We start from the raw sequence: 16,095 nt of genomic DNA, 5'->3' as shown, positions 1-16,095 counted from the left end.
GACGGTGTTTCAAGAAGCAATCTTTCCATGATGGTAGTTTAAGATGGATTTAATCAGTGCCCGGTGGCCAAGTCTACTCTTGAAACTCAAAGTCCTAATTTAAAAACAAAACAGTTGCAGTGTTGCATAAATAAGTAAAATCGATTACAAATAAAATATGTTTACTTATCATTAGGTTTTGAAACAAGTGTGCCTTTGGCTCATATTATACCACTGGCTGTCCGCTTTCTATTGCAGTGGTTTCCCGGTGAAATCCCGATGTCTGCTTAAAATCACTTTCCTGGCTCGCCATTAAAGAGTGTTACACTTGGTGTGTCTCCTGGAAGAAACAGGCTTTCCTATTACACCTCGAGAGATGGAGCACTGCTAATCACATGGTGCTCACCTGTCCACTCTCTTTCCTCTGCAGTATCCGCGGTCACAGCCACGGGACACACACTGAGGCCACACATCAAAGCAGTACTAAGGGGCACCTGGGTGGCCCAGTTGGTTGAGCGTCCAGGCTTCGGCCCAGGTCACGGTCTCATGGTTCCCGAATTCGAGCCCCACATCAGGCTCACTGCTGTCAGCCTGTCAGCCCAGAGCCACTTCAGATCCTCTGTCCCTTCTCTCTGCCCCTCCCCCACTTGTGCCCTCTCAAAAATAAATAAACCTAAACATTAAAAAGAAAAAAAAAAAAAAAAGGCAGTACCATACCACAACAGCAGTCTCCTAACACGGACTTTAACATTGGAGCAATTGCAAGCATTCCACAACTCCCCAGCACTGTGGGTCTGATCAGGGGAAGAAGCCCCAGTAGGGCTCTGACCAAATTAACCGGAAAATAATTTGTCTTTAGAACATCGTTAATAGTGTGATTTGATCTCTTGGTATTTACACTGCACACATAGAAATCAACCCACTAATAATTTCTTATGTATTATCTTCTAATTGAATACACTAGCAAATGAGAAAAAGGACAGGATATTCCCAGGTTTAAAAGTCACTCATATTTTGCTTTGAAATATCTAAAACAATTTATGAAAAAATATTGTACTTTCCTATTTTAGGTTTTTATCATGTCTAATTAAAAACATTTTTTAATGTTTATTTGGGGGGGGGGAGGGGCAGAGAGAGAGGGAGACAGAAACCGAAGCAGGCTCCAAGCTCCGAGTTGTCAGCACAGAGCCCAACACGGGGCTCGAACTCACAAACCGGGAGATCATGACCTGAGCCAAAGTCGGATGCTTAGCCGACTGAGCCACCCAGGCGCCCCTATCATGTCTAATTCAAAAAACGGTTTGCATTACCAGGGTAGACACCAGCCAAGTCATGAGGACCAGAAGAGGGAGATGCTTGGAACTCACGTGCAATAGGAAACACAGGTATAAAGTTTCTAGTACAAAATACGTAAATCATACCATATACATGTGGATAAATTTAAGATTTTACAAGGCTGTCTAAATGGCCATCAACTGATGAATGGATAAAGAAATTGTGGTTTATATACACAATGGAATACTATGCAGCAATGAGAAAGAATGAAATATGGCCTTTTGTAGCAACGTGGGTGTGATGCTAAGTGAAATAAGCCATACAGAGAAATACAGATACCATATGGTTTCACTCTTATGTGGATCCTGAGAAACTTAACAAGACCATGGGGGAGGGGAAGGAAAAAAAAAGGTTAGAGAGGGAGGGAGCCAAAACATAAGAGACTCTTAAAAACTGAGAACTGAGGGTTGATGGGGGGGGGGTGGGAGGGAGGAGAGGGTGGGTGATGGGCACTGAGGAGGGCACCTGTTGGGATGAGCACTGGGTGTTGTACGGAAACCAATTTGACAATAAATTTCATATTAAAAAAAAGAAAAAAAAGATTTTACAAGGCTGTATTTCTTAATAGCAATCACAACTTTTATTCTACACATCACACATTCATGGAACTTTCATACATGCCAACAAAAATTTTCCACATGGACCAGGCTGTACTTAAATATGTGGTTAAGTATTATTTCTAGAATGAAATTGTTTATAATCTGAAACATTTAACAATCTTATCTCATTCAATCCTATTCAACTTTTAATTCATATATTGCTACTATTGGTGGCTTGAGAGGCGTTTATGCACTGCTGTAACTCATAAAACTCCAAAGGCACAACAACAAGAACATTAATTTGTATACATTATCTACTAGAACATATGTTTGATTGAATAAGAGCATCAGGGATTTTTTACTTGGGTTCAGCTAAACATAACTGCAAAAGAAAGATTAAAATACACTTCTGCTTTGATATACAATTTGCTTTTCTTTCTTTCTTGCCCCTCCCCCCCAGACAAGTACCACAAAAGATTTACAGTAGGATATGTAAGTACTGTCCTCCCATTATTCAAGGAAGGAGAGTAAGACAACCTCTCATTCATGTAGGACAAATAGCTATGCCAAAAGCACAAATTACATCTAATTGCAGGGTATAACTTTGTCATCTTTCTTTTCATAATCTAGCTATTTACACACTTTGATTTTTTACTTCCATTTGGGTTTATTAACATCAAAGCTTTGTCATCACTTATCTGTTTCTAGAGACATTTTTACCCGAGGCAATTAAGAATAAAAATGTCTGCATTCTTGCTTTACTGTTGACTAAAGAAAGCTTTAGTTTTCATTGGGCTTTCAACGTTTCACGGTTATTAAACTCCTGTATGTTGCTGTAAAGTTTACTGCCCTTGGCGTACCAATTTTAAATGTACTATCACTAAACCCAAAGCACTGCACGCAAATATACTCCAACCCAAGTACACCCCAGTAAGTTCAAGTTTTACCCAATTGCTAATGGTATTATTAATGTCTTTTACTCTCTTTTCACAAAAATAATCACCACAAATGTAGTCAGACAATCTAGAATAAAAGAGAGCAACACCAATTTTTTTATGAATTGAGTAGGGTTGTCACAGCAAGTTAAAACAGCTCCACTGTATTAATTACATTATTGGGGCTTGTAAATTATTCACTGATATATGATAGAAATGCATTACATTTAATGAAACTTGCAAATTCACTTCTCAATTAATATATATTTTTGACTGTTTAAACATGATCTATGTTCCTTGCTTTTATTTAAAATTTGTGACCATTTGTTCTAGTCGGGTTGTACACACAAAATGTAAAATACGAGTTCAAATGTGAATTTAAATATTATCAAAGGAAAGCAAAACATCTTTGGTGTTCTCTTACTATCTTAGACTTTAATATTTTAAAACTTAATGCCATGGTGCAGGATACTACTTACACTAAAATCATAATACCGAGTTTTCTTCCAAATAACTTATCAGGTATTCCTTTTAGCCACACTGGAAAAACCCACTAAGAGAAAGCCATTCGAATTTTGTGGCAAATTAGTCCTGTATTCACCATGACTGTGGTTGCTAAGCTCTCCTTCTTCATGAACTCGGTTATGCCCTCCCCTTTGTCTCTAGGGGTTTTTCTCTCCTGTAGCAGTTAGTATAGATCCCTCTGACATGGCCCATCTTTCCAGACCACTTCACAATCAGGCTCTTTTTGCCTGTCTGTTTTTTCATAGAAGGAAAGTGGGAATTCGGTCTATAGCCAGCTTCTAGGTCTAACCAAACCCTTTGCTTTCACTCCTGTTCCAACAGAAGAATCTTTTTTGCTGTCAAAGTCCAACCTTTCTACTTGTGGTCTTGACTCCACACAACTTCCCTTCTCAAAAGACTTCAACCTATAATTATCCCTCACAGATCTGTAAACAATTTTTGCCTCCCTATTATGTCATCCTATCAGCCTTCAAATCTCATCTACTGTCTCACATCTGAAAACAAAAACAAAACCTGACCTTGGTCTCATATCTTGTGTCTTTTTTTTTCCTCTCCAAGATTTTATTTAAGTTCAAGTTAGTTAATATATAGTGTAGTGTTGGTTTCAGGAGAATTCAGTGACTCATCAATTCTGCGTAACACCCAGTGCTCCTCACAAAGAGTGCCCTCCTTAAGGCCTGTCACCCATTTAGCCCTTCCCCCCACTCCCCTCCCCTCCGGCAACCTTCAGTTTGTTCTCCATAGTTAAGAGTCTCTTATGGTTTGACTCCCTCTGCCTTTATTTTATTTTTCCTTCTCTTTTCCTATGTTCATCTGTCTTATTTCTTAAATTCCACATGTGAGTGAAATCATACGGTATTTGTCTTTCTCTGACTTATTTTGCTTAGCATAATACACTCTAGTTCCAACCAAGTTGATGCAAATGGCAAGATTTCGTTCTTCGTGAAGGTTAATTTTCCATTTATATACGTGCCACACCTTCTTTACCCATTCATCTGTTGATGGACATTTAGGCTCTTTCCATGATTTGGCTGTTGTTAATAGTGCTGCTATAAACATTGGGGTGCATGTGCCCCTTCGAATCCTACACAAAAATAAATTCAAGATGGATGAAAGACCTAAATGGGAGACAAGAAACCATCAAAACCCTAGAGGAGAGAACACAGGCAGTAACCTCTTTGACCTTGGCTGTAGCAACTTCTTACCAGACACATCTCCAGAGGCAAGGAAAACAAAAGCAAAAATGAACTATTAGGACTTCTTCAAGATAAAAAGCTTCTGAACAGCGAAGGAAATAATCAACAAAACTAAAAGGCAGCCTACATCATGGGAGAAGATCTCTGCAAATGACGTATTGGATAAAGGGCTAGTATCCAAAATCTTTAAAGAACTTATCAAATTCAACATCCCAAAAATAAATAATCCAGTTAAGAAATGGGCAGAAGACATGAATATACACTTCTCCAAAGAAGACATACAAATGGCTAACAGACACATGAAAAAATGCTCAACATTAGTCATCATCAGGAAAACACAAATCAAAACCACAATGAGGTACCACCTCACGCCTGTCAGAGTACCTTCTTGAATACCCTTTAGAGCAGCACTTCTAGAAAGAAGTATCTCTATTCATATCCTTTGTTTCCTTCCTTAGCCATCTCTTCTTAATACATTCCAATTAAATTTCTCCCCCCAGTATTTCACTGAAATTCCTCTTGTCAAAGTCCCCAACACCTTCCCAACTGCCACATCCAAAGCCCAACTATGTGTTCTCATCATCTCAGCAGCAGCAGACTTAAGTGGGCCCTTCCTCCTTGAAAGGTTTTCTCAAGACTAAACCATAGGGGTGCCTAGGTGGCTCAGTCGGTTAAGCATCCGACTTCGGCTCAGGTCATGATCTCACGGTTTGGGAGTTCGAGCCCTGTGCACTGGGCTCTGTGCTGACAGCTCAGAGCCTGGAGCCTGCTTTGGATTCTGTCTCCTCCTCTCTCTGCTCCTCCCCTGCTCGCACTCTCTCAAAAATAAATAAACATTAAAAAAGACTAAACTGTAAAGGTAAACCCATCTAATATTTTCTGGCTATGCAAATATTCCTCTTTGAATTATAAAAAACTGCCATATGAAACCTCTTGCTATACTTATTACTATAACGATGCTACAGTGTTCTCTTTGCGAAACAGGAGAAAATAACTGTCCTGTTCCCAGATTTAGTTGTTTCTAAACAACTGACTACAACGAAGCATATAACTGGCCTGTTCCCCTCTTTGAGCCTGTTGCTAAATTTAAAACCAAATTTGTGATTAACCACAAGTATAACACAAGATCTCATAGCATTACTTTCGTCTTTTCTATAGTTTCATCTTGTATCTACTAGTTTTCTCTCCATTTAAAAATTATTACCCACAACAGCATTTTTCTAAGCCATTTAAAATTATTTCAGTATCAAGCTCAGCATAAACATACAAATATAGTTGAAAACGAAAAACCAACGATGACAGCATTAAAGTCAGTGGGGGAAGATACCCACTTTTGTTTTCCTGGAAGTTGCTTTTTTCCAGGCATCCTCTTCCCTCTTTCCTTCTGACATTTCTGAAACTGTCCCTTACTGCATCCTAGGCAAGGTGTTGTTTTGTGTTACTTATGCTACAAGTCCTCTCCTTTTAGATCCATTAATCAAGAATTGGCTGCAGGCCCCCTCTTCCTCCTTCCCCTTGGTCAGGTGTGAGGGGAGCAGGCGTGGCAGGCCCAAGGCCTATCTTCCAGGAGACCGGTTACATACAGGCAGATCCATTACTCAAATACAGATCTTCCTCCACTTATGATGCAGTGAGGCCCCAAAAAATCCCACTGTAAGCTGAAAATAGCCTAAGTCAAAAATGAGCACCTGGGTGGCTCAGTCCGTTAAGCGTTTGACTTCGGCTCAGGTCATGATCTCACGGTCTGTGAGTTCGAGCCCTGCGTCGGGCTCCGTGCTGACAGCTGAGCCTGGAGCCTGCTTCGGAGTCTGTGTCTCCCTCTGCCCCTCCCCTGCTCATGCTCTCTCACTGTCTCTTGAAAATAAATAAATGTTAAAGAAAAATTTTTTTAAAAAAATTGAGACATAATTGACACGTAACATACGGTTTCAGGTGTACAAGATAATGATTTGTTGTCTGTACACACGCTGATATGATCACCACCATGAGTCTCGTTAGCAACCATCACCACACAGGAACAATGTTTTTCTCTTCCGATGAGAACTTTTAAGAACTACTCCCTTAGCAACCTTCAAACATAGGATACGGTATTATCAACTACAGTCACCATGATGTACATCCCCAGGACATCTTTTCACAACTGGAGGTCTACCCCTTCTGGCCACCTTCGACTATGTAAGAGACTAATAATTAAACCGACGTTTAATTATTAAGGTGAATGGAATTTCAGTGAGTCTTGCATCTTGATTTGTTTGTTTGGTTTTTTTTTTTTTAGATTCAAAGAAGCCAAACTTAGAATTGCACTCTGGGAAGCATTTTGCTTTCTCCCAACATGAAGTCACCTAAATCAAATTTATTAAGTAATATCAAATCTGGCATTTATAATAAATTTATACAACAGAATTAACTATAGAAATAATTATGTGAAAATTAATGTAACACATCAACAAAGTTTTATAATGTGAGACAGTGAGTGGAATAGGATATTCTGCCGTATTCTTTTTTCCTCGACAACACCTCCAAACCCACATTCTAGGTAGGTTATAAAAATAAGTGAAATATAGGGGCGCCTGGGTGGCTCAGTCGGTTGAGCGTCCGACTTCGGCTCAGGTCATGATCTCACAGCCTGTGGGTTCGAGCCCCGCAACGGGCTCTGTGCTGACAGCTCGGAGCCTGGCGCCTGCTTCGGATTCTGTGTCTCCCTCTCTCTCTGCCCCTCCCTTGCTTGTGCTCTGTCTCTGTCTTTCAAAAATGAATAAACATAAAAAAATAAAAAAAAAATAAGTGAACTATAAAAAAACCAAAGACTTTTAAGGCAATCTTGACACCTATTTAGGAAGACCCTGTAATACTATTTGCTAATCCTCAAATTATGTTAGTCTACCATGATTTGACCCCAGTGACAAATCAGCATCTTCTTCTGACCCCTCTTGGCCTGTTCTGCCTTTTTTTCCTGCCCTAAGCATCACTTTCTGATCTGAGGGAAACTGTGCTTTCATGTTTCTTTGAGAGGTATTTCTATGCCCATGATTTCTCTTCTAAAGACTAAGGTTTTGTCAAACAATGAATGTATCTCAATTTAAGTGATAAAAATGTGGACAAATTCTCACAGGAGGGGGGAGCTGGTTGGCTCGGTTGGTTGAGCCCGACCGACTCTTGGTTTTAGCTCAGGTCAGGGAGTCACAGCACATGAGTTTGCACAGAGCCTGCTTCGGACATTCTCTCTTTCTCTCAAAATAAATAAATAAAACTTTAAAAGTATAATAAAAAAAATTCTCACAATAACAGGCAATGACATCTAGGCCATGACTGCCACCTGGACAAAAGGGATTATAAAACACCACTGACTCTAAAATGTATCCCAATTTCAGATACGTTAAAATGTAAAAAAGTGTCCTAGATGGAATGAAATACAATATAAGTACCAGAGTGCTGACACTCTAATTAATTTCACTTTAATAAGGATTTTTAAAGTTATTAGATATTTTAACAAATTAAATGCTATGAGTCAGAATACAAAAAATAGTTTCTGAACTTAAAGGCTAACGTTGTTAGACTAGACACTAGATTTTCTCATAAGAAAATGCAAATGCTAATTGAAGGCACAAACAAAACATTATGAAAAGTTAAAGAAAGGAGGTATTAAAGGAGGCTTCAAGATCATCATCTCCATGGATATAATTAGGATAGCCAGAAGGAGGGATTCCTAATGATTAACAGGAACTGATAAAACAGAAACCACTAATTATCATGGATGTCAAAATTTGAAAATTAAAGGCATGAAAAACCAGACTGTTCTCAGAAACAGTTTCTAAGAGCTAATGCCATTTCGTGCTGCAAATTGCTAACAGATTAGTATTGCTGCAGTCTACCTTTTACACCATCGAACATGCTCTATCACAAATCTAAGGTGAGGCAGGATTAAAAGGCAAAATATCATTCCAGAAATATAGGTCAAGATTACTAAATGGGATCTAAACAAAAAATCACATCCACACACATATCACTTCTAAGATATGTTCGTGTGTAAGGCATTTCATCATGCATGAAAGATCCTCATATGAATCCATCTTCAAAGTGTTTTTTTGGGGTGCCTGGGTGGCTTAGTCAGTCAAGCATCCAACTTCAGCTCAGGTCATGATCTCACAGTTCATGACTCCGAGCCCCACGTCAGGGTCTCTGCTGTCAGCACAGAACCGACTTCAGATCCTCTGTTCCCCCCTCTCTCTGCCCCTCCCCTGCTCATGTGCACTCTCTTCTCAAAACAAAACGTTTCTTTCTTCTAATTTTTTACTTAAATAAAAGCAAGCAAATTAAAACATCAAGAGAGGAAAATGTATTTAAAAAAAGTCAATAAAGAGAAATGAGAATTATTGAGAAATAAATTAACGAGAAATCATTAAAATCAGACCTGACAACTAAATCATAATCACAATTACGCAAGAAAACAACACATGACCTCAATGTACACAATAACTTCTCCCCTTAGAAGATCAAGGTGATTCTCCCACACAACAAGCCACATTTTTCATAAACCTTGAAACTATAAGTTTCTTATAGTATGGTTTTAAAATGTGTATTTTCTGAACTGCAACACCAATTTCTGGTCCACAAGACTGGTTTTCATATTGGTAATTTTCGCATTAAAAATATAAGCTTTGTTGGAAAACTCAAGGGCATTATAATACCTGATGTATGCTGAACTCTAATAAGATGACTAGTTTAACAATCTAAGATTGTTTTCAAGTTTTAGTAGCAGAGTACTACCTTCCACATAGAAGGCAGATATAAAAGGGATCTCTGAAAGGCTGCCCATTTGATTCTCTTCTGGATCTCGAGAAGTCTCTCTGATAGAAAACGGCTAGAAGCCATAGCTCCTAGAGTCAGACCAAATACTAACTGCATTGTGTCCTAGGGCTCCTGAAACAAAATGCCACAAACCGAGTGGTTTAAATACCAGAAATTTATTGTGTCACAGGTCTGGAGGCCAGAAGCCTGAGATGGAGGGGTCCACAGGCCATGCTCCCTCTGAAGGCATTTCCCCAGCCTGTGGCAGCATAATTCCAGTCTTCACATGACGTTCTCCCTTTGTGTGCACCTAAACTTCCCCCTTTTATAAGGACATACTGTATCAGGGGCCCAACCTACTCCAATACGATCTCTTCTTGATTTTAACTAATTAAGTCTACAACAATCCTGTTTCCAAATAAGGTCTGAGGTAACGGAGGTCAGGACCTCAACATGTGCATTTTGCGGGGACACAGCTCACCTCAAGAGTCCACCCTGTGGGCCTCCAAAAGTCACGTGCCTTCACGTGCAAAATGCACTCTCCTCATCCTCGACATCCTCCAAAGTTCTAATCAGCCCAGCAGCCACTTTAAGTCCAACGTCTTATCTAAATACCATCAACTGAGTCCTGAGTCTCATCATGTAAATTCTCCCAATCACGTCTGGGTGAGACTCAGGGTATGACTTTCTTAGGGTGAAAGTCTACTTGTTCTGTAAACCTATGAAACTAGTCAAGTCATCCGTTTTCAAAATACAACGAGGGAACACACACAGGACAGACTTCACCATTTGGAAAAGAGAGATCCAAGACATGGGTCCCAGGCATGCCTGAAATTTAGAGCAAACCGGATTTTACGGTTTGAGAATAATCCTCCGTGGCTGGGTGCTTTGTGCTTCCGAAATTGTTCTGGTCTTTTCTGGAAAGGTAACACGTCTGCAGCTAGACAGCTCCACCGACCTGCTTCTTGCCTGTGCCTGAAGAAGTGGAGAAGTCCTTCTTTTCACTTCATCGCTCTCTGCTCCCTCCAGTCTAACCCTGGCAGCCTTTTTGCCAAGCTGGTTGACTGGATTCCGGAGCAACACACGTAATCTCTTCAGCAAATGGTTGTCGAGCCACATCCTTAGTTTTCTCTGCGGAGCGTCCTTCTCATTTGTTCACAATCTAGAGCTGCCCACAGCTTTCCAAACCTTCAGGTTCCGGTCCTTTTGGGTAACAATTCCTTCCTTAATTTCTCTCTCTCTCTTCTCAAATTTTACTATGTCCGGCAAGGAGAAACTGGACCATGACTTCAACTCTCTGCTAGAAATCTGCTCAACTGAATATCCAATTTTATCGCTCACAATTTCCACTTGTCCCAAAAGAGTGGACCACAATTTGGCCCAGTGCCACTTTATCACAGGAACTGCCTGTGCTCCGGTTTCCATTACCGTGTTCCTCTCTCCATCTGAGACCTCACCAGAAGCACCCATGACATTCACATTGGTAGCAACAGTCTCCGCAAGGCAATCGAGGCCACCGCCGTCACGTGCCTCAAAACTCTTCCTGCCTCTACCCAGTAACCAATTCCGAAGCCACTTCCACGGTTCTAGATACTTGTTACAGCAGCATCCTAATCACCAGTCCCAAAATCTGTGGGTTCTCCAGAGAATGGGACCAATAAGATAGTCATATATCCTATATGTACCAAGGGGAAAAGAGAGACAGAGGGAGTGAGGGGTTTATTTTAAGGAATCAGTTCATGAGATTGTGGGCAACAGCAAATCAAAAACCTGTGGGGCAGGCTGGAATTTCTGGTAAGAGACTGGAAATTCAGGCAAGGTTTCTACGTTGCCTGCGGGAGATCAAATTCTTTCTGAGGGAACCTCAGCTTTGTTCTTAAGGCGGTCCACTGACTGGATTACATTCCACACTGTGGAGAGTAATCTGCTTTACTGAACAGCCTACTGATTTAAATGTTAATCACATCTTAAAAACCCCCTCCACAGTAATATCTAGACTAATGTTTAACCAAACAACTGAGCACCACAGCCTTGCCAAGTTGACACATAAAATTAATGATCACTCTGACCTCACTAATTTTCTTGCCATCATTATTGTCATCAGTCTCAATAATATAAACATGACAATTTCAACAGTGTTTGTAACTTCTTTATTTTTTTGACTACAATGAAAATATTCCTTTTTTAGTTTATTTATTTATTTTGAGAGAGAGCCCATTAGGGGGAGGGGCAAAGAGAGGGAAAGAGAATCCCAAGCAGGCTCAGCACTGTCAGCACGGAGCCTGACACGGGGCTTGATCCCACAGAACCGTGAGATCATGACCTGAGCCCGAACCAAGAGTCAGATGCTTAACTGACTGAGCCACCCAAGCACCCCTACAATGAAAATATTCTAAACCTTAATTACTGGTTTCCATAATACCAGGAATGTTACAAAGAGAAATAATTAATTCCATGAGAAATCTCTGGTGGAGAAGGGTGTACCTTGCAACCTTGGAAATGTACATTGAACAAACATTTAATGAACACCTTTCAAGCGCCAGGCCCTAAGTTCAGCACTAGAGAGACAACACGTGAGAAAAGCTCACTTTGTCTGTTCTTTTACTCCTTGATAACAACTAACTGAAGAAACACAAAGGACACGCCGGACCGTACCAAGTGCCCACGTATCCTCTCCAACGCACAGAACGCCAATATGCAACCCACCTGGTACCATTCGTAACGGGTGGTCAAATGGAGGTTTCCCTGTCCCTTGAAACCTCGGACAAACACTCTTGAACTCCACAGGAGTCATCGATTGTCTCCGCGCCTCATCTACCCTCCTTCGTCCTGCTTTGTGATACTGGAACTGAACCCCCTGCAGACTTTTCCCCTCGGTCGCTAGAACAGTTTCAGTCTCAGTCAACAGAGAGCACTGGAGTGACACTGCAAGAAAGCGGAGGCCGGAAGCCTTCTGCCTCTTTTATTCTGAGCTGGAGCCCAGCAGCCCTCACAGACCAGCCAGGGCCATTTCCAATCAACTCCAGTAGGCAGGTGCAGCCGCTCTGGCTACGCCGTACTCAGGCCAGACGCTTCCCGCCAGGTGGGCGGCTTCCCGACAGCTCTACAGGCGGACTCCGTGGCCGCTCTTGTGGGGGGTGGCATCAGGCCAACACACAACCCACCAGGCCGCCTCCGATGGGCACGGAGGAGGCACCTGTTGGGATGAGCTCTGCGTGTTGCACGGAAACCAATTTGACAATAAAGTTCACATTAAAAAAAAGAGTAGCTCCAGGTGCTACTTCTGCGGGAGCTCTGGCCACGCCCTCGGGCCACATCCCTCTTCAGTGGGTCGAACCTAGAGACCGGTTCCAGCCCCCATACACCCTCCAGCAGTGACAAGCTTCTTCCAAAGACTGGCTCTGGCCTGCGCCATCCGGCCAGAGCTACCAATAGTGGTCTTTATATTTTTGTGGCAGCCAAGTCCTCTTCAAAGAAGCTAAATCTCAGCTCAACCCCTCAGGGTTGGAGGGGAGTTTTCCCAAATCCTTAGTTCCTTCTTCACTGTCTATTTTCCTTTCACCTACAGGTAGTAGCTACTTTTTGACACCTGCTACTTCTGGACCTCTTAAAGTCCTTCCTTCCACTTTTAGCAGTCAACCTTCTTTTACCAGGTCATCCTTCATATTCAATGTCACCTTTCAAATAACTGGTTTAAGTTTCTGTCTCCTAACTGGACCCTGACAGAGATAAATCCTACCTTTAATTTTAATCTTTAACTGTTCAAAACCATTCCAGGAATTAATATATTAATATTAAAATGTTCATACTACCGGGGCACCTGGGTAGCTCAGTTAAGCATGCGACTCTTGATTTCAGCTCAGGTCTTGATTTCAGGGTCATGTGTTCAAGCCCTGGGTTGAGCTTTGAGCTGAGGGTAAAGCCTACTTAAAAAAAAACGTCCTGGGGCGCCTGGGTGGCTCGGTCAGTTAAGCGTCCGACTTCGGCTCAAGTCATGATCTCACGGTCCGTGAGTTCGAGCCCCGCGTCGGGCTCTGTGCTGACCGCTCAGAGCCTGGAGCCTGTTTCAGATTCTGTGTCTCCCTCTCTCTCTGCTCCTCCCCTGTTCATGCTCTGTCTCTCTTTGTCTCAAAAATAAATAAACGTTAAAAAACAAAAAAACAAAAAAACAAACGTCCATAGTACCCAAGTGATTTACAGATTCAATGTAATCCCTATCAAAATCCCAATGGCATTCTTTACAGAAATGGAAAAAAAATGCTGAAGTTCATATAGAACTACAAAAGATTCTGAAAAGTCAAAACAATCTTGAGCAAGAAGAACAAACCTGGAGGCATCACACTTACTGATTTCAAGATATACTACAACGCATAGTCATCAAAAAAATGTGACAGTCCCATAAAAATAGACATATGGAACAGAATAGAGACCCCAAATAAGAATACACGATGCGAAAGGACAGTCTCTTCAACAAATGGTATTAGGAAAATTGGATATTTGTATGCAGAAAAATGAAACTGGATGCTTACCTCACATCATATATGAAAATTAACCACAGTGGATTAAAGACTTAAATGTAAGATCCCACTCTCTCTGCCCCTCCCCCGTTCATGCTCTGTCTCTCTCTGTCCCAAAAATAAATAAAAAAAACGTTGAAAAAAAATTTAAAAAAAAAAAAAAAAAGAAAAAGAAAAAAAAAAAAAAATGTAAGATCCCAAACAGCAGAACTACTAGAGGAAAACATAGGGAAAAACGCTTCTTGACAGTGGTCTGGGTGATGATTTTCTGGATATGTGACCAAAAGCACAGGCAACAAAAGCAAAAATTATCACGTGGGATTGCATCAAACTTGAAAAAACAAAAACAAAAAAGCTCATGCAGAGTGAGGCACCCGGGTGGCTTAGTTGGTTAAGCATCCGACTCTTGATTTTGGCTCAGGTCATGATCTCACTTATGGTCGTGAGGTTGAGACCTGCATTGGGGCTCTGCACTAACAGTGAAGAGTTTGCTTGGGATTCTCCCTCTCCCTCTGCTCCCCGCCTCCCCCCCCCCCCCCCCCCCCCCCCGCCCCGCTTATGCAAGTGCTTGCTCTGTCTCAAAAAAAAAAAAAGAAAAAGCTTATAAAGAGCAAAGAGAAACCACGGACTGAAAGACAACCTACAGAATGGGAGAAAATTTTTGCAAACCATACATCTGATAAGACGTTAATAACCAAAATATAAATGGAACTCAAACTAAATGGCCGTAGAAATAAATAAAATAACCAGATTAAAAAATGGGCAAAGGACATGAACAGACATTTTTGGAGACATACAAAAGACAAACATATATATGAAAAGGTGCTCAACATCATGAATCATCAGGAAAATGCAAATCAAAACTTGTACAAGGTATCACCTCACATCTGTCAGAATAGCTATTACCAAAAAGACAAAAGATAACAAGTCATGAAAAGGAGGTGAAGAAAAGAAAACCCTTCTACACTGTTGGCTAGGAAAGTAAAGTGGGACAGGCATCATGAAAAACAATACAGAGGGTCCTCAGGACATTAAGAATAGAACTACCACATGGTCCTGCAGCACTACTTCTGGGTACGTACCTGAAGGAGATGAAATCAGTATTGTGAAGACATATCTGCACTCCCACATTCCTTGCAGCATTATTTACAATAACCAACTGTCCATCAATGGCTGAAAGGAAAAGGTGTGATGTGCATGTACACACACACACGGGAATATTATTCAGCCTTGAAAAAGGAAATCTTGCCACCCAACAATAAGGATGAGAATGGAAGATATGCTAAGTGAAACAAGCCAGGTACAGAAACACGAATGCTACATGGTCTCACTTATATGTGAAATCTAAAATAGTTGAATAGAAGAACAGAGCAGAATGGTGGCTGCCCGAGGTTGGGGGAAATGGGAAGATGTTGGTCACAGGATAATAGTTTCAGTTAAACGAGGTAAGTCCTAGAGATCTAACATACACTATGGCGACTGCAATTAACAATGCTGTTATTATACACTAGAAATTTGTTTTAGGATAAATCTTAAGTGTTCTCATCACACACATACTCTTTGGTAACTAGGTGAGGAGATGGGTATGTTAATTAACTCGTTATTGGTGACCATTTCACAACGTATAAAAAAACATCAAGTTGTACACCTTAGGGGTGCCTGGGTGGCTTCATTGGTTAAGCCTCGACGTCGGCTCAGATCATGATCTTGCGGCTCGTGGGTTCGAGCCCCGTGTCAGGCCCTGTGCTGACAGCTCAGAGCCTGGAGACTTGCTCCAGATTCTGTGTCTCCCTCTCTCTCTCTGCCCCTCTTGGGCTCATGCTCTGTCTCTCTCAAAAATAAATAAATGTTTAAAAAAAAAAAAAAGGAAGTGAATCACTTTTACTGGAAGGTGTATCTGAGTAGTGATGGGTTAGAATATTACCACAATGGGCTTTGAGTATCAAAATTTTCTAATGTGGATTTTATCCTAGGCAGAATGAGGCACCAATGGTTACTGAAGAAGGGTACGCTATGTGGTTAAAAAGTCGTTCTTCGTAAGACTAACCTAAAGGTAGCAAACAGAATGAAATAAGAGACTGAGAACAGAGAGAGGGGTGCCTGGGTGGCTCAGTCGGTTAAGCATCTGACTTCAGCTCAGGTCACGATCTCACAGTTCATGAGTTCGAGCCCTGCGTTGGGCTCTGTGCTAACAGCTCAGAGCCTGCAGCCTGTTAAGGATTCTGTCTCCCTCTCTTTCTCTCTGCCCCTTTTCCGCTCAAGCTCTGTCTCTGTGTCAAAA

The 16,095-nt window shown here is 41.2% G+C and overlaps 2 protein-coding genes across 2 annotated transcripts in view; one reads left to right on the top strand and one right to left on the bottom strand.

Annotated features, from left to right (window-relative positions):
• The window catches only part of MICU2 (mitochondrial calcium uptake 2), a 143,320-nt gene that overhangs the window by 125,641 nt on the left and 1,584 nt on the right, over positions 1-16,095 (bottom strand). The gene's annotated exons all lie outside the window — the stretch shown is intronic.
• The window catches only part of LOC109265826 (uncharacterized), a 29,586-nt gene continuing 23,241 nt past the window's right edge, over positions 9,751-16,095 (top strand). The window contains exons 1-2 of the mRNA XM_053903800.1: positions 9,751-9,963; positions 12,085-12,379. Of these exons, the coding sequence (XP_053759775.1) occupies positions 9,751-9,963; positions 12,085-12,379 (508 nt within the window). The remainder of the gene's footprint in view (positions 9,964-12,084; positions 12,380-16,095) is intronic.

Source organism: Panthera pardus, unplaced genomic scaffold, assembly GCF_024362965.1.
Source record: "Panthera pardus isolate Hobbes unplaced genomic scaffold, ASM2436296v1 HiC_scaffold_1, whole genome shotgun sequence".
Lineage (NCBI taxonomy): Eukaryota > Metazoa > Chordata > Mammalia > Carnivora > Felidae > Panthera > Panthera pardus.
This window is presented reverse-complemented; position numbering and strand designations above follow the sequence as displayed.